At 43.5% G+C, this 25,854-nt stretch overlaps 1 protein-coding gene across 11 annotated transcripts in view; it reads right to left on the minus strand.

The window, feature by feature from the left end:
• CHRNA7 (cholinergic receptor nicotinic alpha 7 subunit) overlaps positions 1-25,854 on the minus strand; it is a 133,933-nt gene that overhangs the window by 58,437 nt on the left and 49,642 nt on the right. For 5 of the 11 annotated variants that reach the window (XM_085017171.1, XM_085017163.1, XM_085017167.1 and 2 more), the window contains exons 3-4: positions 23,902-23,946; positions 11,577-11,686 (exon numbers count right to left, since the gene is read on the minus strand). The exons of 1 other annotated variant lie outside the window; for it this stretch is intronic. In XM_085017171.1, the coding sequence (XP_084873297.1) occupies positions 11,577-11,616 (40 nt within the window). In that variant the 5' untranslated portion in view covers positions 11,617-11,686; positions 23,902-23,946. The remainder of the gene's footprint in view (positions 1-11,576; positions 11,687-23,901; positions 23,947-25,854) is intronic. 5 more of the 11 variants (XM_085017166.1, XM_085017181.1, XM_085017158.1 and 2 more) reach the window with 2 other exon arrangements.

Raw genomic sequence — 25,854 nt, forward strand, 5'->3', positions numbered from 1 at the left:
GTTACTGTACCTGAGAATTGGTGGTTTTTATAATGTATGGAAAATCCCCAACTATTATTTCTTTAAATATTGCTTCCCCCTTGTTTTCTCTATTATTTCTATATTGGACTCCAATTAAACTTTTTCAGGAGTTCCCGTCTTGGCTCAGTGGTTAATGAATCCAACTAGGGACCATGAGGTTGTACGCTCAATCCCTGGCCTTGCTCAGTGGGTTAAGGATCCGGCGTTGCTGTGAACTGTGCTGTAGGTCGCAGACGCGGCTCAGAACCTATGTTGCTGTGGTTCTGGCTTAGGCTGGCGGCTACAACTCCGATTCAACCCCTAGCCTGGGAACCTCCATATGCCACGGGAGCGGCCCTAGAAAAGGCAAAAAGAAAACAAAAAACAAAACAAAACAAAAAAAAAACATTTTCAGAACTTCTCACTCTATTCTCCAAGTTTGCATTTCTCTTATTTTTCATCTTTTGTGACTCTCTGCTGAATTCCATGTAAATGACTTAAATGTATCTTTGGTTCACTGATTTTTCTTTCTGTGTGACTCACCTGCTATTGAACCTATTCTACTTTTCAAATTGATGTATAATTTACAAGTAGAGAGCACCAATTTTTGATGGAAGGTTCACTGAATTTTGATGCAGATTATACTCATGTAACCATAACCAAGACACTCCCATTAGGCCCCTCCCAGAGGCAACTGTCTTTATTGGTTTGTATCCCCTATTCTAGACATCAGGAAATGTAATCATACAAAAGATAGAAACAAAAAAAAAGGCAGTTGGGGGAGTGGACACTGTGACAAGCCATCCATAATCACTACTTATCTTCAAGAAGATTGTGTTCAGACAAATCCTTGAACTGCAGGCTTAAAGCAAGCATCATAGGAGTTCCTGTCGTGGCACAGTGGAAATGAATCCAACTAGGAACCATGAGGTTGCGGGTTCGGTCCCTGGGCTTCACTCAGTGGGTTAAGGATCTGGCGTTGCCGTGAGCTGTGGTGTAGGTTGCAGATGTGGCTTGGATCCTGAGTTGCTGTGGCTCTGGCGTAGGCCGGTGGCTATAGCTCAGTTAGACCCCTAGCTTGAGAACCTCCATATGCCACGGGTGCAGCCCTAAAAAAACAAAAACAAAAAAAAGTAATCAGCATAAAGGAACCAAAAAACCATTGGAATCAGCATCCAGCAAGGATGCTTTTATCAGCCTCTCTGCAGAGTCACCCAGCCAGCTGGCTGGCAGTCATAACTTGCTCATCATCCATCAGGGAAATCAAGCAGCCCAGCCCAGAAACAGTGCAGAGATGGCTGTTTTTCAGTGACCCAGGCTTTTTGAGGACAAGAAAATGTATTCTATCTCATAAACCATGCATGGCTCCCAAGTGGACTACAAAATCAGCTGGGGTAGATGGAGAAAGATGACATACATGCCATCATGCATCACCTTACCTGAGTCAATGCTCCTTTCCAAACCATGGCTCACGTAGAAGGATGAGCATGCCCCCTTCCTAAGGAAGCACCCCTCCACACACACATAATAACCATCACCTAGGTCCACTGAGAGAACACATCACTTCCAGAGCATTGGACTGGTGCAAAGTTTTAAACTCAACATCTCTCAAGATCCCCAAACACAGAATATCAGAAGGTCATGATCTTATTAAATTCAAGCCTGTTTTTGGTACTTCCTGTACCCATTTTTTTAGCCATGCTTGTGGCATGTGGAAGTTCCTGAGCTAGGGATCAAACCCATGCCAGTATGGCAACATGAGCTGCTACAGTGAAAGGAGCACTCAGGGAACTCCTGTGGTCCATTTTCCAAGTTAGTCACCCAGGTTCATGTTTTGCAGGCTGTCAGTAGGATTTGCCTTTCCTTCTTTCTCTTGCTCTTCTTTGCATCACTGGCTTCACACAGATCATTCCCTTGCTCCTCCTCCCAATGCCTTCACCTCACTCTCTCTGTCTATGGAGTTTCTGTGCACAGAGATTTACCAGGTATCCTCCAGGTGCCCAGGAATGGAGGCAGAACCTGTGTGCCCGGGGCACAAGGACTGCTTTCTAGATCACAGAGAGAGGTGTGGGGAGTCAGGAGGTGAGAGGAGGTCTGGGGATGAGGGGAGGATGAGCATTTCCATGCCAAGGTGGGTGCACACTGACAGTGGGAAAGAGTCAGGGCCACCCATGAGCAGGTGGAAGCCATGATTGGGGTTCTAAACACACCTTGGCATGGAGGAGTGATAAGGCAGCAGGTCTAATGCAGCCACTTTGTGTCTCTCCTTCTGCCTGACCCCACAGGCACCCTGATTGCTCCTTTCAGCCCCACTGCAATTATGTACATCTGTTTTGGTCCTTTCCCTCCCCTCAGTTCCACACTCTGACCATTCTGGGTCACCACATCCTCCCTCAGCCTGGGACAGCGGGTCTCCCCAGGGCTGCCCCGCTACCTCCCTCCCTGGTACCCTGGAGAGGGAGGCCAATCTCTCCTCTGTCTTCCAGGCTTGGCCCCTCCCTACTCCTCCCAGCAGAGTGAGGTAAAGGGGTTGGTCTGGTTCCTCTGATCAGTCCCTAAGGAGCTGACAGCCCCACCTCCTTCCTCTGTGGAGTCACCAGTGCCACATGCAGAAGGCTCACAGAGGGAGCAAGCAGCCCTAGCTGAGCCCCCACCCACAGCCACCATCACTGCCAGCCCCAAGAGTGCTTCTCCCCATTCCTGCTCATCACAGCCACAGCTTGCTGCCTCCCACCAACACCTCCCAGAACAGACAGGCAGCCAGGAGGGTCCAGTCAGCCCATAGCACAGTGAGAAATAATACACAATGTTTGGTTTTTATAAGTCACAAAGTCCAGAGCTGTCTGTTATGCAGCCAAAGATAACTGATGCTGTATCTACAACTGACTTAAATATCTTCTCTAACATGCTTATACCTCACACTGTGTGGATGTGCGAGCCATAGTTCACAGTTACTTCAGATAAAAAGTCCCACATCTCATTTCTCAAAAGAGAGATAAATCAGAACAGGAGGCCACCTGTAGAGATCCCATGGTGGAGGCTGGTGGATGAGGTCAAAGGGATATGGGAGGGAAAGGCAGGAGGACAATGTGTACTGTGAGCTCCAGGGGAACAGAGATGAAGGTGGTGCAGTATTCTGGGGGGCTGGTCCCTGGTGGAATCTGTCTGATGGAGATGGATGTATCACTGCTCCTTGAAGTTCAGGAACATATAGAATGCTTGGTAATTCTTCACTAGAACTCTTCACCAGACTTTAAGCATTTTATTTATTTGGGGTTTAAGGTCTTACAGATAAGCCGTAAAAACCATCTCTTCCAGCCTCATTCTTAAGAATTTCAGAAGAAAAAAATTGAGGTGGGACAATGAAGAACATTACAGGCATTTCTTTTTAAATTGTCATACCAAACTGAAAATGGATTAAACATAAAATTGGGTACTATAAAACTCTTAGAGGAAAGCAGGCAAAACACTCTGACATAAATTGCAGCAATATCTTTTGCATCCACCTCCTAGAGTAATGACAATAAAAACAAAAATAAACAAATAGGACCTAATTAAACTTAAAAGCATCTGCACAGCAAAGGAAACCATAATCAAAATGAAAAGACAAGCCACAGAATGGGAGAAAATATTTACAAACGAAGCAACTGACAAGGGATCAATCTCGAAAATATCCAAATAGCTCATGCAGCTCAGTATCCAAAAAAAAAAAAAAAAAAAAAGCCATCAAAGAATGGTCAGAGATCTAAATAGAGATTTCTCCAAAGAAGATATACAGATGGCCAAAAAGTACATAAAAAAATGTTCAACATCACTAACTATTGGAGAAAGTAAATCAAAACAACGAGGTATCACCTCACACTGGTTGGAATCATCATCACCAAAAAGTCTACAAACAACAAATGCTGGAGAGGGTGTGGAGGAAAAGGAACCCTCCTACACTGTTGGTAGGAATGTAAACTGGTGCAATTACTCTGGAGAATATTATGGGGTTCCCTAAAAAAGTAAATCTAGGAGTTTGCATTGTGGCTCAGCAGTTAACGACCCAACTGGCACCCATCAGGATGCAGGTTTGATCCCTGGCCTTGCTCAGTGGGTTAAGGATATGGCATTGTTGTGAGCTGTGGTGTAGGTCACAGATGTGGCTTGGATCCCACGTTGCTGTGGTTGCAGTGTAGGCCAGTGGCTTCAACTCCAATTGGACCCCTATCGTAGGAATCCATATGCTGCAGGTGTGGCCCTAAAAAGACAAAAGACAAAAAAAGTAAATGTATACCTGCCATACATGATGTAGCAATCTCACTTCTGGGCATATATCTAGAGAAAAATCATAATTTAAAAAGATATCTGCACCCCAATGTTCATTGCAGCACTACTGACAACAGCCTAGACATGGAAGCAACCTAAGGGTCTATCGGACATTGTGAAAGGGGAGAGGATTAACATGATGGAATAGAAGGACTGGAGCTCAACTTCTCTCCTAAAAACAACAAAATTCACAACTAAATGCTGAGCAATCTCCACCCAAATGGAACAGAAACCTTAAAAAAGATACCCTACTCCAGAAGAAAAAGAGGAGGCCACACTAAGAGGTAGGAGGGGCGATTTTATAAACAACCCCATACCTCTGGGGTGGGAAGCTCCACAGACTGAAAACTAACTGCTTCACAGAGACTCACCTATAGGAGTGAGAGTTCACCTGTGGGAATCTGGCACTGGGAGAAAGAGCCCTTGGAGCATCTGGCATTGAAGGCCAGTGGGGCTTGTACGCAGGAGCTCCACAGAACTGGGGGAAACAGAGACCCCACTCTTAACAGGCACACATGGACTTTCACGTGCACTGGATCCCAGGGCAGAGCAAGGTCTCCATAGGAATCTGGGTCAAACCTGACTGCAGTTCTTGGAAGACATCCTGGGAAAACAGGGGTGAATGTGGCTTGTTGTAAGGGAAGGACACTGAAAGCAAAGCTCTGGGGAATATTCAGCAGCATGCCTTTCTCTGGAGGGGGTCATTTTGGGAAAATCTGGCCCCACCCATCAGTCAGCAGTCAGTGCTGAGTAGCCCCAGGGCAAACAATAATCCAGGTGGGATCATAGCCCCGCCCCTCAGTAAACAGGCTACCTAAAGACCCCTCAGGCACACAGCTGCCTCTAATCCCATCCAGGGACTAAGCCCCACCCACCAGAGGGATAAGAATCAGCTCCACCTACCAGTGGGCAGACATCAGTCCCTCCCATCTGGAAGCCTACAGCAAGCCCCCATACTGACTTCAGTCACAAGGGGGGCAGACACCAGAAGTGAGAGGCTACAACTCTATTACCTGTAAAAAGCTCACAACACCAAAAACTGATAAAAATGAAAAGACAGAGAACTATAACTCAGATGAGGGAGAAAGGAAAAACTCCAGAAAATCAGCTAAGCCATGAGGAGATTCTCAGCATCCAGGAAAAAGACTTTAGATTGTTGATGCTAAAGATGATGCAAGACACTGGAAATAAACTGGAGGCAAAGATGGATAACTTACAGGAAACACTGACCAAAGAGATACAAGATATAAAACATGAACAAGAAGCGATGCTAAATACAATAACTGAAATCAAAAAAATTCACTAGAAGCAGCTAACAGCAGAATACAGGAGGCAGAAGAAGGAGGTGGAGGACAGATTAGTGGAAATTACGGACGCGGAACACAAAAGAGAAAAAAGATTGAAAAGAAATGAAGAAAGCCTCAGAGAACTCTGGCACAACGTTAAATGCACCAACATCGGTATTATAGGGGTGCCAGAAGGAGAAGAGAGAGGGAAGGGGACAGAAAAAATATTCCAAGAGACAATAGCCGAAAACTTCCCTAACATGGGAAAGGAACCACTCACTCAAATCCAGGAAGCACAATGAGTACCATATAAAATAAACCCAAGGAGGAATACACCAAGACACATATGAATCAAACTGACCAAAATTAAAGACAAAGAGAAAATCTTGAAAGCAGCTAGGGAAAAGAAACAAATAACATACAAGGGAACCCCAATAAGGTAATCAGCAATTTTTCAGCAGAAACTCTGCAGGCCAGGAGAGAGTGGCATGATATACTTAACATGATGAAAAGAAAAAACCTCCAACCAAGATTACTCTACCCAGCCAGGCTCTCATTCAGATTTGAAGGACAAATCAAAAGCTTCACAGATGCATCATTTGAAACTATTTTCTCCCATTCTGTAAGTTGTCTTTTTGTTTTCTTTTTGGTTTCCTTTGCTGTGCAAAAGCTTTTCAGTTTGATGAGGTCCCATGGGTTTATTTTTGCTCTAATTTCTATTGCTTTGGGAGACTGACCTGAGAAAATATTCATGATGTTGATGTCAGAGAGTGTTTTGCCTATGTTTTCTTCTAGGAGTTTTATGGTGTCCTGTTGTATATTTAAGTCTTTCAGCCATTTTGAGTTTATTTTTGTGCATGGTGTGAGGGTGTGTTCTAGTTTCATTGCTTTGCATGTTGCTGTCCAGGTTTCCCAGCAATGCTTGCTGAATAGACTTTCTTTTTCCCATTTTATGTTCTTGCCTCCCTTGTCAAAGGTTAATTGACCATAGGTGTCAGGGTTTATTTCCGGATTCTCTATTCTGTTCCATTGGTCTGTCTGTCTGTTTTGGCTTAATCTCTAGAATATATAAACAACTTATACAACCCAACAGCAAAAAAGCCAACAACACAGTGGACAAATGGACAAAAGTCCTGAATAGATATTTCTCCAAAGAAGATATACAGATGGCCAACAAACACATGAAAAAATGCTCAACATCGCTGATTATAAGAGAAATGCAAATCAAAACTACCATGAGATATCACCTCACACCAGTCAGAATGGCCATCCTTAATAAATCCACAAATAACAAGTGCTGGAGGGGCTGTGGAGAAAAGGGAACTCTCCTGCACTGTTGGTGGGAATGTAAACTGGTACAGCCACTATGGAGAACAGTTTGGAGATACCTTAGAAATCTATACATAGAACTTCCATATGACCCCACAATCCCACTCTTGGGCATCTATCCGGACAAAACTCTACTTAAAAGAGACACATGCACCCGCATGTTCATTGCAGCACTATTCACAATAGCCAGGACATGGAAACAACCTAAATGTCCATCGACAGATGATTGGATTCGGAAGAGGTGGTATATATACGCAATGGAATACTACTCAGCCATCAAAAAGAATGACATGATGCCATTTGTAGCAACATGGATGGAACTAGAGAATCTCATCCTGAGTGAAATGAGCCAGAAAGACAAAGACAAATACCATATGATATCACTTATAACTGGAATCTAATATCCAGCACAAATGAACATCTCCTCAGAAAAGAAAATCATGGACTTGGAGAAGAGACTTGTGGCTGCCTGATGGGAGGGGGAGGGAGTGGGAGGGATCGGGAGCTTGGGCTTATCAGACACAACTTAGAATAGATTTACAAGGAGATCCTGCTGAATAGCATTGAGAACTATGTCTAGATACTCATGTTGCAACAGAACAAAGGGTGGGGGAAAAAATGTAATTGTAATGTATACATGTAAGGATAACCTGACCCCCTTGCTGTACAGTGGGAAAATAAAAAAAAAAAAAAACAGTTGCCTAATATTCAGTTGACAGGTGTTGATATAAAACCAATGCCTGAAAATATCCGATCTGTAAATAAATAAGTGTAATCCGGAAAAAAAAAAAAAGCTTCACAGATAAACAAAAACTAAGAGAATTCAGTACCACTAAACCAGCTTTACAACAAATACTAAAGGAACTTCTCTAGGCCGAAAAGAAAAGACAGCAACAGGAAACAAAAATTCCACAAATGACAAGGCTCACCAGTAAAGGTATATATACAGTAAAGACAAGAAATCATCCATGTACAATTATACCACCAAAATCAGAAATCATGAGAAGGGGTGGGTACAAAGGCAGGACACTGGAGATGAACTTGCAATTAAGAGAGCAACAACTTAAAACAATCTCATATACCTACAGACTCCTACATCAAAACTTCAGAATAACTGCAAACCAAAAATCTACAATTGATACACAAACAAGGAATCTCTGGAGAAGAAATACATCTCATAGTAAATAAGGGCATAATCCACCATGAAAGGGATTATTTGACATCATTCTTGGAATGCTGAAGTCTTCTTAGATCTGACTCTGATTTCCTCTCCATCAAAGAATTTATGATAATTATAACTAAATAATGCAACTGTACAATTAAATAATACAGTTCTACAATTGTATTATTAATAACCATTTGTCTCCATGGTACAATGTAAGGTATAATGTCTTGTTTATCATATCACCTAGAATGGTGTAATGCCTATATTGAAGAATCAATAAGATGCAACAAATTGTGAGGACATATTTATATAATTACACTGTTTTTTAACCAATTTGTGCATTTTATATTTTATTTATTTTCAGAGGGTGTATTATTTTTGTTATTCTTACCAGTTAAGTTATTCTTTTTATTATGCTATATAAAATATTTAATGGTATATAAGGCTTTCTTCTTTATAAATTTTAGTTGCATAATATAAACAATTTTAATACAATGCTAATTTTTAAAGAAAAATTGAAATGTAATAGATAATACTAAATAGTAAAAATGAAAGCCATACAAAATGGGATAAAGTATAGAATAAATTTCCTATTTGTCTCAGCATATTTTCCATTCTACTTCTCCAGAGGCAGTCACTTAATCTGTTTCTTAACACCCATGATATAATAATCTGTGTGAATGTAATTGTGTTTAAATATATATATTTTATTCTGTAAAAAAATGAAATTAAATTATAAAAAAGACATTGTGAGAAAAGAAAACAAAAACAAAAACAAAAAACCTAAGTGTCTATCAACAGAGCATTGGATAAAGAATACATGGTACATATATACGATGGAATATTATTCAGCCATAAAGAAGAATGAAAAAATGCCATTTGCAGCAACATGGAAGAACTTAGAGATGATCATACTGAGTGAAGTCAGTCAAAGTCAAATATGTGATATTAACATATATGTTTAATGTAAAGTAATGACACAAATGAAAACTTATTTACTAAACAGAAACAGACTCATAGATCTTGAAATCTAACTTATGGTTACCAAAGGGGAAAAGTTGGCAGGAGGGATGGATTGGGGGTGTGAGACTGGCACATGCACACTACTGTATACGGAATGGATGGTCAATGGGGACCTGTACTACAGCACAGGGAAATCTAGTCAATGTTCTGTGATAATCTATATGGCAATGGATGTGTGTATATGTATAACTAATCCACTTTGCTGTACAGAAAAATTAAGCCAACATGTAAATCAACTATACTTCAATAATATTTTTTAACTCATCATACCGCCTTACTTGGAGCAGACACCCTCATCATCATGCACACGAGTGCCATTATTGAAGGCTGACTTTTTGCCAAGTACCACACTGGACAGGATATATACATCTGCAGTTATCTTTCCAAACCTTGTGAAGCTGGCATTTCCCCCTTTGTGCAAAGGAGGAATCTGAGACTCACAAAGATAGTAAATACTATGGCTGAGATTTACACCCAAACTCATTCAATTCTAAACCTTTGTCCTTAAGGAGTCAGCTGCAATGCCCCTATTATAGGCTAAACTGTGTCGCCCCAAAAGTCATAGGTTGAAGTCCTAATTCACATGCTGAAGTACATTTGAGTGTAACTGCATTTGGAGAGTCTTTATAGAAGTAACTAAGTTAAAATGAGGTCATTACAATGGGCCTTAACCCAGTATGACTAATGTCTTCATAAGAAGAGATTATGTCACAGGCACACAAAGAGGGAAGACCACGTGATGACATAGGAAGAAGGCAGCCACCCACAAGCCAAAGAGAGAGGCTTATAAGAAAGACAACCTGTGGACGCCTTGATCTTGGACTTCCAGTCTCTGAGAGAAAATCAACTTCTGTTATTTAAGTCACCCAGTCTGTGATATTTTGTTCCAGCAGCCCTGACAAAATAATATAGCCCCCAGGAAACAGATGAGCCAAGCAGGAGGCACAGTAACTCAACAGAGGACCACTTACTCTGACTTCAGACATCTCACAAAACTCAGTTGTATGTCTTGACTAATTTACTACTATTTTTTTTCTTGCTTTTTTAGGGCTGCACCCATGGCATATGGAGGTTCCCAGGCTAGGAGTCTAATTGGAGCTACAGCTGCTGGCCTACACCACAGCCACAGCAATGAAGGATTTGAGCTGCATCTTCAACCACCACAGCTCACGGCAACACCAGATCCTTAACCCACTGAGCGAGGTCAGGGATTGAACCTGCAACCTCATGGTTCCTCATGGGATTCATTTTCGCTGCTCCACAACCGGAACTCCTGTCTTGAGTAATTTAAGAAGCCGAAGAGTGCAAGCAAGTCAGAAGGAGATATTTTTCTGGGGACAGACCAATGAGTCAAATGAAAAGTGATCACCAGTAAGAAAGATGAAGAAAGAATTAACAGTGGATACAAGTCATGGAATCACCCCATCCTCTGGAAATAGCCCGTTCAGGACAAGCCAACAGTGATTCCAGGGGGAATCACTATGAACACGACCAGGGGCAGCAGCCAATGGAAGCACTGTTTCCTGAGTCAAAAAGGCACTGGGCTTTCTTCCCATCCAGATGGGACCAAAGGTAGCAGCCATCACTAGGAAATACCATCTTGTCTATGAAGCTGCTTATCACATTCTATACCTTATGGGAAAGAGAGGTTCTGGAATCCCTAATTTGACTATGTAGTTTAGCAAATACTTTGAGTGCTTACAGGAATCCACCCTGCCTGGACACCTGCCTTCTGGGCTTCTGCTTTACACATCACAGCCTTGGATGACTGCTGAACCCACCCTTTCCTGACCTCAGGAGAAGGATAGCTGTATCATGACAGCTACCTACCTTTCTTCTGTCAGGTACAAGCTTCCGAGTGTAGCTAGAGATGACAGTCCTTGCACTTGGCTCTTCCATAGCAGGACTCTCCCAGTGCACCACAGGCAACAAATCCAAAGAGGACCTGGCTCCAGATAGTGGATTCCAGCCTTGTAGCCACTGACCAGTCACTTCTCCTGCTGTGGCTGCAAGTGCTGCCACTGAGGTGCAAAGGTACTCCCATGTGGAAAAAAGGCCTTGGCGCCAACATGCACACACATGTCCACACTACTGTAAAGGACAGCCCTGCAGACACAGCCACTAGGGGCAGCATGCTGGGTGCTGCAGGCCTGCATGCCAGGGCAGGGAATGCTGGACACGGGTCAAAGATGCTTCTTACCCAAATTATAGATAATGTATCAGCATTTCTACACAATACTTGAATATGGTTAATTGTTAAACACTTGCAAGAATAAACTCGTTTTGGAGTTCCCTGGTGGCCGGGTGGGTAAAGGACCCAGCACTGTCGCTTCTGTGGCTCAGGTCACTATGGTGTGGGTTCGATCCCAGGCCCAGGTATTTCCCCATGCCACAGGTGTGGCTAAATAAATAAATAGATAAATAAACAAACACATTCTTCCCTTTTGTCCACTGTGCCTGCTTACCTGTTGTAGAGGAGAATGTCTGGCTTCCAAATCTGGCCATCTGGGAAACGAACTGTCTTCACACCCGGATATTCTGACATATTCCACTGTAAATAGTGATCTGTCCAAGACTAACAAAAACAGACGGACAGCATTAGCAGTATTTTGCTTCCGTGCCCGTTAATATATCTTGTAAGAGATTATTAGATAAATTCGAAACCAAAAAGAGTTCCAGACACTTATTTACATAATTGAGTTGCTATCTATAAAATATATGGAATCTGGGAATTAAATAATCCCTTACAAAATGACCATGAGCAGCATAAAAATCACATTTACGATCCTGCTGTCACCATGAGCACAGGCAGAGGGTAGCATTAAAGTTAATTCCAATCTACTGCATGCCCCCAAGCCTTCCCCTCCAGCAGCAGATGGATTTTTTTCCTAGCCAAATGAATAACTGTTTGCTTTAAAAGTTTTCCATTGTTAAGAATGCTTAGGAAATAATAAATTTATTATTTTAATCAGAATAAGAACCAGGCCGGAAAAATGGAGGATATTTATTTCCATGAAACAACTTCATTCAATTGCAGGGATACTTGTCAGAAATCTCTAAGGATGGGTTTTTGAACGTGAATTATTATTTTCCTATAAGAATAGCACCTCTGACACCACAACACAAAAATGCAAATATCAGCCTTGGTGGCAAAACACCGAATCAGGATACAGGGTCCAGGGGAAGACTCTTAAATATTTATAAGCATGTGAACACAGGAGCATCTCTTTGGGGCCAGGTCTGAATAAAGGATCTTTGTGAGAGGAAAGCCCAAGTCTGGGGTCCTCTGTCCCAGGATGGTGCACACTAATGCTACCTGGGGTCCTCTAGCTCTGTAAAGACTGCCTAGGTAGGACCCCACTTCTCAGATTTTTAAAAGGTATGTGACTGATGGCCAACAGGCACATGACAATATGCTCGACATCACTAATTATTAGAGAAATTCACATCTAAACTATAATGAGGTACCACCTCACACCAGTCAGAATGACCATCTTTAAAAAGTCTACAAATAACAAATGCTGGAGAGGGTGTGGAGAAAAGGGAACCCCACTGTTGGTGGGCATGTAAATTGGCATAACCACTATGGAAAATAATATGGAGCTTTCCCAGAAAATTAAACATAGAACTATGATATGATCCGGCAACCCCATTCCTGGGCATATATCCAGACAAAACTACAATTCAAAATGATACGTGCATCCCTACGTTCAGAGCAGTCCTATTCACAGTAATCAAAACATGAAAGCAAGCTAAATGTCCACCGACAGAGGAATCAGTAAAGAAAATGTGCTGCATATACAGAATGGAGCATAAAAAAAGAATAAAATAATGCTATTCACTGAGACACGGAGGGACCTAGAGATTATCATACTAAGTGAAGTAAGCTAGACAGAGGAAGGCAAATATCGTATGATATCACTTATACATGGAATCTAAAATATGGCACAAATGAACTTATCTAAGAAACAGAAACAGACTCACAAACATAGAGAATAGATTTGTGGTTGCCAAAAGGGAGGAGGCTGGGGAAGGGATGGTTTGGGAGTTTGAGATTAGCAGATGCAAACTAGTAAATATAGAATAAATAAACAACAAGGTCCTACTGTATAGCATAGAGAACTACATTCAATATCCCATGATAAACCATAATGGAAAAGAATGAAAAAGAATGCGTGTGTGTGTGTGTGTGTGTGTACACAACTGAATAACCTTACTGTACAGCATAAATTAATACAATATTGTAAGTCAATCATATTTCAATGTAAAAATAAATAAATAAATAAAAAGGTTTGGGATGAAGCACCCCCCCCCAGAGCTGGGACTGGGACAACTCCCATAATCAAATACATCATTATTTCTACAGTGAAACATACATATTTAGTCAGAAAATAAATGCTTCAATCGTATAGCAATTTCAGTTTGATGTTAGACCCAATGAGTTTGATATAAAGTTATAAAAACATCAACGGAAAACCAAAAAATCAAAAAGAAAAACGCATCTTTTCAAAGCTGCTGAGATCTGAGAACTGCAGCCAAGGTGTTGTGGGCCTAGAATTATTTTAACTGGCAACAAGAGTTTAAGGCCATGCACCAGGGATCCCACCATCCTCTGGAAAGGCGAGATTACAGTTCTAGAACCATCTGAAGTCAGGCTGGATGAGTCACAGCATCCCACAGCCATGGACCACAGGGGTTGAGAATGTGTCAATGCAGAAGGTGCTGAAGTGCCATAAGGGGCATGTAGCATGTGGACCCACCTGGCTGATGTCTCCAATTTGACATGTGGGGCTAGGGGAGGACAGGACCGTGCAGCACCCAGAAAGGGCCAATCCTGTCTGGGTAGTTTTGCAGGAGTGCCAGGGCGCTGGCCATACCCTGTTTGTTCCAGCGGTTCCATCCCGGTCCCTCTGCCCTGCACTCCCTACTTTTCTCTCCCTTGTTCCAGACATCAGCCCTTCCAAACCCAACACCTGTGCTTTCCTGGTCACGTTCTCATACCCAGTGCTGGGATGCCCCTCCCATCCTAATTATCACAAAGCCAGACTCTGTCACTATTCCCACCATGCTGATCAGGGGTCCCTGGGCCCCCAGAACTACCCAGGAAGACACCCAAATCCTCTGCTGCTGAAATGACTGCTGCAGTGAAAGGGGAGGCAGGGAAAAAGGAGCACTCCATCATTAAACTTAAACCTCTCCTGATGGCACCACATCTGCACTGCAGGAAGCCTCCCTGGCAATCCCTCACACCCTCCTATCTTCCCTACGCAGGCTCCTACTCAGCTGCATATACCCTGGGGCACGTATCCTGGCACCTTACTGGTTCAGTGTAGTGTACACGTGCACCAGGCTCCTTAAGATGTGGAATATCAGCAGGACCATTCCCATTTACCAGAGAAAACTGGGGCCCACAGATGTGACATCTTTGTTCGTCACTGGGTCAGGACTCAGAATTGCATTATTTGACCTCAGGCAGGGTGACTCCTGGGCTCCTCCATGATTGGTTCCTCCTAATCTGTCTGCATGAGCAAAGGCTGCACCTCGACAAGGTGGGCTGCACTTCATCCCTGAAGGCTGCTCTTCTACTCACATGGGTTCTGTGATCCAAAGCCAAGCTGGGTCCCTCCTACCATCATGGCAGAAAGGGGAGCTACAGGGAGCTTGGGAATTTGTCCACTTGAGTTTGTACCAAGGCTCCTGCAGGGAAGAGCTGTGTGAGCTCGAGCAGATAAATCACCCTCTATGAGCTACAATTTCCTCTTCCATGTCCCATCTCATCTTCCTTGGGCACCGTACAATGAAATAACGTGTGCAGTAACCAGTAGGTCTCAGGGCCCTGTGAGGCATGTGATCAATGATGGTTTTAAAAGGAAGAGGGATCCCTCCATTTTACAAAATCCCAGAGGACAGGAGAACTGTAATAACTGAGCTGCAGTCAAAGGCGGGGAGGGCAAGGGCCGACTTGGTGTCAGGAGGTGGGGCAGGAACCTTGGGGCCAGGGCCACGTGTCCTGGGTTTCCTGAAAGATTCCTGAAGAACAGATGTGGAAAAGGGCCTGTATGCTATCACATTTCAGACAGGGGTTTTCTATCCTCTAAGCACTCACTGTGCACTCAGATGACAAGGACATTGAGCAAATCTTCTTACAGACGACATCTGGCCCAGCTTCCACAGGTGGGCATCAGGAGACAAGCAGGAACCTAGAAACGCCAATCCTTCCGGAGCGTCCTGTCGGAACAGGCAGCCCTATGCCTTATCTCCCTATTTCTACGGATTTCTTCTCATGAAGTCTTCAAAATAAGATTACATGGGGTGGTTAAGGGGACCCACAAGGGAAGAAGGGGCCCTTGATCTAAAATGCACAGTAGGAATCCCATTCACTCACAGGTCTGAGAACTAGCCCTATTAGGACCTGTGTGTGGGGCAGGGGCTCGGGGAGAGGAGCGGTGCAGGCAGGAGGGAGAGGGATGGACTGGGAGTTTGGGATGAGCAGATTCAAACTGTTATATAGAGAATGGATAAACAACAAGGACCTATTGTATAGCACAGGGAACTATATGCAATATCCTGTAATAAACCATAATGGAAAAGAATATAAAAAGCATATAAACATGTATAACTGAGTCACTGTGCTGTACAGCAGAAACTGGCACAACATTGTAAATCAACTGAACGTTAATTTTAAAAAGAAGAAGCACCTGCCTGGGGCCCACAGGAAAATCTTTTTAAATGTGTGTGCACACACACAGCCATGGAAATATTAAGAGTTACGGAGAGAGAGAGCAGGGCATAAAAGCAAGTGAATGACAGAAAGGGGAAAGTTCTCTTCCTTTAAAAGAAATACATTATGGCATAATAAGAAATATATTTGGTCTCTGTCCCTGGTTCCTGGCAGAGAGCTCCTAAAACCCTGGGAATTCCTTTAGTGATCAGAGAGTCTTTTAAGTACATCTTCTATTCTAAGGAGCTGGCACAGGGTGGGGCTCTTATGTGCCACAGGATGGCAGGATGTCACTGGTTACCAGAAAGACCAACCCTGCATGAGAGAGAGGAACTTCCAACTGCACCCACCCCATCTCTGGGAAGAGGTGGGAGGCTGGAGACTGGGTTATACAACTCGTAAACAACAAGGATCAGACAGCCTCCAGGCTGTGACCACATCTAGGTGCAGGGAGGGACACTGAGAGCAAGGAAGCCTCACCCCCAAATGCCCTGGCATCTCCTCCTTCAGCCCCTCCTGAGCTAGATCCTTGATAGGAAATTGGAAACACGGAAAGGGTTTGTGAGTTTCAGCAGCTGTTCCAGAAAAGTACTGAACCTGAGAGGGAGGAGTGGGAACGTCCAAATTTGATCAGCCGGACAGAAGTGTGGGTCTCCTGGGTCCTGTCTGCAGCTGGTGTCTGCCTGCCATGGAGACACCAGGGGCAGTCTGTGGGGCTGAGACCTTACCTTTTGGGATCTGCTGCTGACTCTCAGAAGAGAATCGAGTTGCTGGGCACTGAGGTTAAGGCAGGGAAATCACAGAAATGGATGTAGGTGAGCAGACACCAAGCAAGCACCCGGCATGGGAAACACCTCACACATTCTTCCCATCAGAGGAAGACAGTGGGTCTCCCTCTTCCTTCTGCCCTAAAACGTTCTTTCAGTGTGACATAGTGACCCTTCACCCTAAGCAAGCCACTGACGTCTTACCTATGAGCATAGCATAATGCTTGCTCCTATATGCCAGAGAGAAGTGATAAAGAATGCAGAAATTAAGAAGGTAAACAGTTTAGATAAACAAGGTCCTATGTAAAGCACAGGAATCTATCTATGTCTTGCAATAACCTATAATGAAAAATAATACAAAGAGTTCCCTTGTGGTGCAATGGGTTAGGGAGCTGGCATTGCTGCCATAGCAGTTTGGGTTGCTGCTGTGACTTGGGTTTGATCCCTGCATGGCCAAAAACATACAAATATATATATATGAACCACTTTGCTGCACACCTGACACTAATACAATATTGTAAATAAACTATACTTCAAAAGGGGGGGAATTAAATATTTTAGATATAAATATTGTTTAGAATCTAATATTCTATGATATTACTTCCATAATTATAATTAGGAGATAAAAAATAAGCATAAGATGGATTAGAAACCTGAAACTAGAAGAATGGTTAGAATTCCAAAATTAAAGACAGACTTCTTTCTTTTTTTAAGAAAATGCAAGTTTCAGGATGGCGCACATGCCTCTTTAGAGACCAATATGGCTTCTGTCATTTTTTTTCATGGATTAAATCAGATTATGTCTGACAGGCCTCCCCAAATGAAAAAAGCTATCTGCAGAGAAAATATATCAAGTGCTTCCTCTGAAGAATATAAAGAGGTCAACAGAGAAATAAGACCTTTTTCTTCTTTCAAGTATCTAAAAAACCAGAAATTCCTATAAATCAAGTGCAGATGAGAGAAAGGTAAACAAAATCGACAAACTGTAGGTCAAAGAGAAATTTTTTTCTGCCTCCTCTATTTGGAATGTATAGAAAATCCATTATTATTAACCTTAGTGCTTAAATACCCTACAGAAAAGATTACATGGATTCAGGTTTTCAGAACAGGAATTCAGCTATGTGAAACCAGGGGAGAGAAAAGCCAGTCACTGAGAGAAATTTCCTGGGCTCTTTGTCCCCTCCTATCTGTTTCTGCTCTCCCTCCCTGGGACTCTGGCCCTGACTGCCTGTCCCATTACTTGGACTGGGGCAGGCCAGGCTGGTCACCAGCCTGGAGAAGACAACCGCAGGAATCAAGGTGGGGGTCATCTTTTAAATGGCCCTGGGGCAGCTTCCAGGACATCTCGGGGTGCCGTCTGAGTTCCCCATGTTCTTGTGGCCAGTCAGAATGCCAAGGCTTTCCAGATGGAAACACTGGGTGGGAGAAAAGTTTTGATTAGATAACTGTTACGGTCCATTCTAAATACAAGAGACATGATTCTTTAAAATTCAGTGGGGAGCTACTGTTATAGCTTTTCTGTGAGCAACAGGTGCCAGATAAACATGCCACCCAGCTTTATAAGGAAACATGCTACAAAGGCACCTGGCTTGTTTTCCACATGGTGGGTACCTGGAAACAGGCATTTCATTACCAAGATCACACCTAGAAACACTAGGACTCCCCAATATTTCCATTCAGAAGAGTCCGTACCCTTCTTCCTCTCCCTTCCACTTCAGTAAAGCAGAGATTTCTCCCACCTGCCCACAGTCCACCCTGCCAGCTGGCCTCCTGCAATACTCCCCAAGGAGGTACTTGATCTTGATACGTCAACCTTCTTTAGAGTGTAAATTATACAGCCTGATGGTAAATGGCTTACGAGGAGAAACTGGGTCTCATCCTTCTCTGGGGTCCCCTCACATAGTTCAATGGTTTTCACAAAGCAGGTGCTCAGAAAGATTAGTTGAATAGGTACCTGACATAAAAAAGGTGAGTTTTAAAACAAATGAAGCTGCAGATGCTTCTTCAAATGCAAGTCTTAATTAGAAATAAGCTGTGCTTGAAAGAAATTCAGAGGCCTCTGGTGACATCCTCCAAAGCAAGAAGGTTTATTTATGGAACACCTGAACTCAATGCAGTTAAGTAATAATCCAATTACATTTTTCCTGGAAAACAACACCCTTTTTAAAACCACCAAATCATATACTTGCTGAAGATCAATCACTTATGAGGGCTAAGAACAGAGGCTCAGGGATACACGACCTGACGCGCCAGTAGCAAATTTGGTGTGTCTCTCTAAGATAAATGTCCATGTTAGCTCTGCAATTTGGAAGGCATGGGAAATGGCCAGTTTTATGTTTAAAAGGAAGCATTTGCATCATGCCACCAAATTCCCAGCTTTATCTTAAATGAAAGTGTTCAAATGTTACTTGAGAGCTGGCTTCATTTTGTATCAGTATCTCAGCACCTCTGATGCTCACCTTGAGGTTCTGTTTCAATTCATTCCACAATGGTTTTCAGTGCCAGCAGTGGGCAGGAGCAGGGGTCAGAGTGGTGGCTACATCAGGACCTCTACCCTCCTGTTTGCACATGTTCCAGTGGGGGTGGGAGACTTGGAGCCCATTAACAAATAAACTACGTGAAGGATGATGCGTGCTTTGGAAACAAAATGAAGTAGGCTGTGACGGACTGAATGTCTGTGTCCCTGAAATCCCTATGCTGAAATTGGAATCCTAATGTAATGGTTACTGGAGGAGGAACTTTGGAGAGGTGATTAGGTCAGGAGGGTGGAGCCCCCATGAAGGGGATTAGTGCCCTTTCAATAGCAGGCCAGAGAGCTAACTCACTCTTTCCATAATGTGAGGACACAACAAAAAGGTTGTAACCCAGAAGAAGGCAAGCACGTCAGCAACCATGAGTGAACTCCCAGCACCCACAACTGTGAGACATGAGTGTCTACTGTTGGTAAGTCACCCAGGTGATGGTATTTTGTTACAGTAGCCCATGCTAAGATACAAGGTAAGAAGAAACAATGAGCTGGGGAAAAATGGGATGGTTTGGGACAGTACCTAGGAACTCAGGAAAACCTCAGAGAAAAAAAGGTGATGTAGAGGAAGAGGCAGATAAGAAATGGGGGAGAAAATCAAGTGGTTCCTGGATGAAGAGCCTCTAAACATAGAAGGCAAGTGCAAAGGCCCTGAGGCAGTTGTGCCTAGGGAGACAGGAGCCCTTGGAGCGACATAATCCAAGGAGGATCCAGGCTTAACCTTCCCCTTCCCTTACTAGGACCACACTGTCTGCTACACTGAGCACAGACACCACCAGGAACTCTAGCCAGGAGGCTCTGTCCTTACACAGCTGAGAGATGATCCTGGAATAGGCCACAGAGGAGGCAAAGGGTTGATGCAGAGGGGTTAGAGCCCGGCTCTACTGTGAAGGTAGAGCTTCCAGAATTTGCTGCCAGATCAGATGCGGATATGAAAGACCAAAGTTAAGGGTGACTCTGAGGCTTTTGGCCTGAGCAAACAGAACCACTGAATCTCTGATTATTCCAATGGAGGAGGCTGTGAAAGGGGGAGTGGGGTGGTCTGGAGCACAAGGGTGCTAAGAGCCTATTAGTGGCCCAAGTGGAGACCACAGAAGGGTAGTCAAGTTGGTGCTGTTGGCTCAGAAGTGTTGGTTCAAGACAGGGGACTGGATCCTCCAATTCCTGGAATGATGACTGGCAGGAAAGAGGCATGAAGAGACAGCAGAAGGGACCCAGAAGTTAAACCTCACCAAGAGGAATCTAGGCACTAAGTGAAGAAAGATTCCAAGGAACAATGAGCTCTACCAAATGCTCCTGAGGGGTAAGATAAAGGGGAAACCTTAATACTGGAAAACCCAGAACAGTGGTGTTCTACTCAAGGAGGGGTTAGGGTAAGGCAGGCATTGCCAGATAAGGATCGTGAGGTATCCCTCTAGTGATGGTGCTATTCTGCTCCTGCCTGCAGCGGGGAAGGGCAGGGGCTGAAGACCTGAAAGCAATGCATTAATACACTTAGGATTTGTGCACTGCATTGCATGCAAACAATTTTACCTTGGAAGAAAAGTAAAAAGCTCTCTGAATGCTCAGATTTCCACGAAATATGTGGGTGAAAGAGTTCCAATGTCCACTATTCTACTTTGAGCTGCATTACAAAATAAATTAGATGAATAGATGGCCAGAGATGGGATAAAGCAAGTAAAGTAAAATGCTAATTACAGAATCCAGGAGGCTGGTATATTGGTGCTCACTATAAATTCATCTTCTCGGTAGATTAGAAAATTCTCAGAGTTCCCTTTCTCAGTGGGTTAAGGACCTGATATTGTCTCTATGAGGATGCAGGTTTGATCTCTGACCTTGCTCAATGGGTTAAGTTTCCAGCACTGCCACAAGCTGCAGTGCACTGTCACAGATGCAGCTCAGATCTGGTGTTGCGTGGCTGTGGTGTAGGCCTGCAGCTGCAGATCTGATTAGACCCCTAGCCCAGAAACTTCAATATGCACAGGTGCAGCCATAAAAAGAGAAAATTCTCATCCAAAAAACTGTGGAAAACTATTGCTCATAATATTTAGTAAGCTGGAGGTCAGTGATTTGCCCACACAGAGCCAAATGAAGGGGAGTTGAGTTGCGAATGCAAGGGGAGAGATTGAGGACAGTGGAGGCCTGGGCTCAGGGGGACCTTGTTGTAAAGGGGAGAGAAAACCAGGGCATCACCAAGGTGCATGTACATATGCCAGTGAGAATGACCCACAGACAGAAGCCCTTCTGAAAACCTAGCTCTCAGCAGGCACCAGGAGGTGGGACCTCCTCCACTGAGGAAGGGCTGGCTTCCAGACCCTGCACCCCTGGCAAAGGAGTGAAGCTGGTCTCAGGGGGCATAGGTGTATAGGTGGGATCCACTCACTGAAAAGTGTTGCTTTAACTCCTGCACGGGAAACTCTCAAAGGTTTCTACTTTATTCATAACATGGAGGTTCTGCAAGGGGTATAAGGCACAGCTAAGTATACCCCTGAGACACAGCACACAGTATGAAGTAAATCCATTTTCTGCTTTCTCTTTCTCCACTTCCACTTGTATCCAGCTAAAACTCACCTGCCAGAGAACTGCCTGGGAGCACCCTTTGTCTCCATGGTTAAGCATCCCTCCCACTCACAAAGAAAGACCAATTCCCCCTCTTTCAACTCAGCTGGGGTTACTGACCCCAAAACCAAAAAAAGTCAATTCAAAATAGGCTGGGATTCACACACACACACCACATATAAAATAGATAACTAACAAGAACCTACTACACAGCTCAGGGAAATCTACTCAATATTCTGTAATAGCCTATATGGGAAAAGAATCTAAAAAGGAATGGATAGATGGATATATATATACATGTATAACTGAATCACTTTGCTGTACACCTAAAACTAACATACACTATACATCAACTATATGCCAATAAAATTAAAAAACAAAACAATAGGGAGTTCCTGTTGTGGCTCAGTGGAACCGAATCAGACTATTATCCATGAGGATGCAGGTTCAATACTTGGCCTCACTTAGCGGGTTAAGGATCCAGTATTGCCATGAGCTGTGGTATAAGCTGCAGCCAAGGCTCAGATCCCATGTGGCTATGGCTGTGGCTTAGGCAGCTACAGCTTCAATTCATCCTCTAGCCTGGGAACTTGCATATGCTGCAGGTACGGCCCTAAAAAGAAAAAAAAAAAAAAAAAACTAAGAAACTAAAAAAACAAAAACAAGCGTAAGTGTCAATTTTGTTAGAAATTGGATGACAAGTACTTTCAAAGATCAAATAGATTTTAATTATTTGCTTTCAGCAAAATTGAAGGAGAAACTAATGAACTTGTTAGCTGATATACCTTTATGAAATCGCTATTATTTTCGGCATGTAATCCAGAAGTAGTTCAAGGAATTGAATAACACTGCTATCACAAAGTGCCTTTCATTCCGAACTATACATGTTACTACATTTATTTTTAAAAGTTATAGAATTTATGGTGAAATATGTCTTAATGTCTCATTTTTAGCAATAAAAACTAGTCATCTATGAACACATAAACAATTTTAAAACACAACCCTGTCTTTGGTAGAGAGGTACATTTCCAATTTTTATGTTTAATAATTATTAAAATTAACAATTAGTTTCATCTTGATGAATTATGTACCAATAATCAGTGTAATCCTAAATCAATCCAGAATAAAAAAATCTTAGCACTTATTTTCTGAAGGAACAATTTTGTATAAATATTAACATTTGAGGGAACTAAGAATAATTAACAAGAGAATTTCAAACATGAAGTTGTATCACATTAGGATAGAATTCTGTGTGGAAGACTAGTGCAGAGAAGAAAAGAGACTGGGTAAAACATCCAACAGTTAAAGAAGGGTGTGTGTGTGTGTGTGTGTGTGTGTGTGTGTGTGTGTGTGCAGCACATGCAGTATATGCAAGTTCCCAGGCTAGGGGTCAAATAGGAGCTGTAGCTGCCAGCCTACACCACAGCCACAGCAAGGCCAGATAGATGCAAGCCATGTCTGTGACCTACACCACAGCTCACGGCATGCCGGATACTTAACCCACTGAGTGAGGCCAGGGATCAAACCTGCGTCCTCATGAATACTAGTGATACTCATTTCTGATGTGCCACAAGGGGAACTCCTATATATTTTTTTAAGTGAATGATTTGGCCATCAAATTATATGGCATTTAAATAGATTCAATTTTAAAAAAAGACTTACAGTTTGATTTTTAATGTCAATATTGACAACTGGATGGAAGTGACACAATTTTCAGTTAATTAAATTGTGGTTAGAACTTTAGAAGTCAAGGTAAGATCCATGAAGGAAAAAAATACAGGATTTCAAAATTCTTGCAGGGGTCACCAGAGCAGGAAGCCTGAGGACTTCCAGCTTAGGCAATGTTCTGTTGCACTCAGACAGGCATGTCTTCAGGCAAGAGGTGCAATGCAGGCACTCTGAGCTCTGGGGACCCCTTACAGTGCAGGCTGTGCATGGGCACATGCAGACCTGCATCTTACCATTGTCTTGCGTTCTTCTGCTTCTGAAATTTCCACAAGTCACCCTGTAGTGAAACAGGAGCATGCCCTGAACCTTGCAGGGGGCAGTCCAGAGCAGGTAAAGGTGGGATGTTCTGCCTCCTTGGTGACATGGGTGAAGTCCAGGAGCACAGTCCTGGGGATTCTCAGGGACCCCACTTCCCTGAAATTCCTGCTAAGACATCTTGGAATCAAGAGCAGGAAGCCCAGTTGGCAACGACTGCCACTGTCTCAACTTACCATTTGCAGCCAAATGTTGGTGGTTAACACTTGGTTTTTCTCATCCTTTAAAGCAAAAAAAAAAAAGAGAGAGAGAGAGAAAGAGAGAGAGTGAGAAATAGCATTTATAGGGTTTACACAAGAGGAAATGATACTATCATTCACGCATGAACCTGACAGTTGGGACCACTGGGATGTGCGGAAATTAGAATGCACGGAGCACTTCCAAATACATTCAAGTAGCATTTCTCCAGAGTGAAGCTTTTCCACTTACTCTGAAGTGATACACACGCATTATAGAGCACTGACAAAAGATGTGAAAGCATAGAGAAGAAAATTAGAACCCTGCAACCCTACCATCCAGAGATGATGCCTGGTCATGGTTTAGCTCATTTTCCTTTTCCTTCATAAATTATTTTTTATCCTTTGTATACTTAACAAAAGAAAATGGGGAGCAAATTCCAATCTTTTAAAGTCCAGTTTATTACCACAGTGGATAGAGTTTTAAGCAAACCGAAATATTTTAGGTTGGAGTTCCCTGGCGGTGTAGTGGGCTAAAGATCTGATGTTGTCACTGCTGTGACTCAGGTCAGTGTTGTGGTAAGGGTTCCATCCCTGGCCCCAGGAACTTTCACTTGCTGTGGGCACGGCCTCCCCCACACACACAAATTTACCCTTCCTTCCCCCAGAAAGGGAGCCTGGACTCTGACAGCTGCTGCCCATGTGCTAATAGTGCTACATGGACCCCATTTCTCCCTTGGCCCCGAGGGTCTTCCTGACTTTCCTCCCATTATCCAATTACTGGGCAGCATACCTTGATACACACCTGCAAAGTAAATCCTGTTCAGGTGAGCAAACTACAGATCAGAAAGGTGAAGTGACTTTATGAAGGGGCCATTCACACTTGGATCTGAGTCAAGAGCCTCTCTTTCTACATTTCCAAACTGAGTGGGGGCCAGCGGGGCACCAAGTGTGCATTCTGTCCAGGGAGCTCAGGACAGCATATTGATGGTGGCTTTGCTCCCGCACAGGGCACACAAAGCAGATGCTAGTCAACCTCTGACTTTTCCAACTGGGATGCAACCAGCTCTTTATCATGGCTGGCAAAGCCCAAAGTGGCCTAGCAAAAGCCAGGGTGGGCACAGAGACAAATGAGCAAGTTCCCTGCAATAGTTACACTAAGGATGCCATTATTCAGCGTTCAGTGCTCCAATTCCACATAAAAGACCCCATAAATTACCAATTTCCACCCTCTTCAGCAGAAAGTATGTAGTACCTTGGTGTTACCAAGCGGCCCAGAGGCAACGGCTATGAGCCCCTCCCACAAGAACTGCCTGGCCATGTTCCCTGAAGGCATTCACAAAAACAGACCCAGTAGCAGAAAGAGCACCATCAGCCGGGGTGTGGTCACAGGGCAGGCATGCAAATGAGAAATGGATGCTACTGCCCATTAAAATACAAAAGTGCAGAATGTGTAAGGAGATTCTTTGATGCATCTATGTCCTTGCCCTGCCAGCTCAGGTGGAAAGGTGGCTGTAAATCCCACAGAGAGGATCTGGCTGCCCAGGAAGACAGGGGACCAAGTCCCCGGGGTCCCAGGCCAGGAACTGTCTCCAGAAACTGCCGCCAGTTCACTTACAGGAAAAATGGATCCCATGTTTGCAAAACACCACATGCCAGGGGGTTTTGGCAGAAAAAGTTGTGGAGCTAATTAACCTTTCTCTGCCCCCTGTGCCAAGGACAGTCTCTGACAGAGTCATGCATCTGAACTGCAGGAACAGTCTAGTTCCAGCCCCATCTCCAGTCTTATCTGAAAGCACTGATAAAGTCTTTTAGGACATATGTCCCTTGCCTCGACTTATTAAGGAGTTGTTGGTTTTAATGGACTTAAAATTAGCCAGTGTTCCGTTCAGGTGGCTTTCCTTTTTTAATTGCATCCGTGTCTTTATCTTCCGAGAGAAAGGCTTCTGTGGT

This window comes from Sus scrofa, chromosome 1 (genome assembly GCF_054392235.1).
Source record: "Sus scrofa isolate SSC_HxYL_T2T_F1_AM1 chromosome 1, Sscrofa_HxYL_maternal_Yorkshire_Landrace_v2.0, whole genome shotgun sequence".
Classification (NCBI taxonomy): Eukaryota; Metazoa; Chordata; class Mammalia; order Artiodactyla; family Suidae; genus Sus; species Sus scrofa.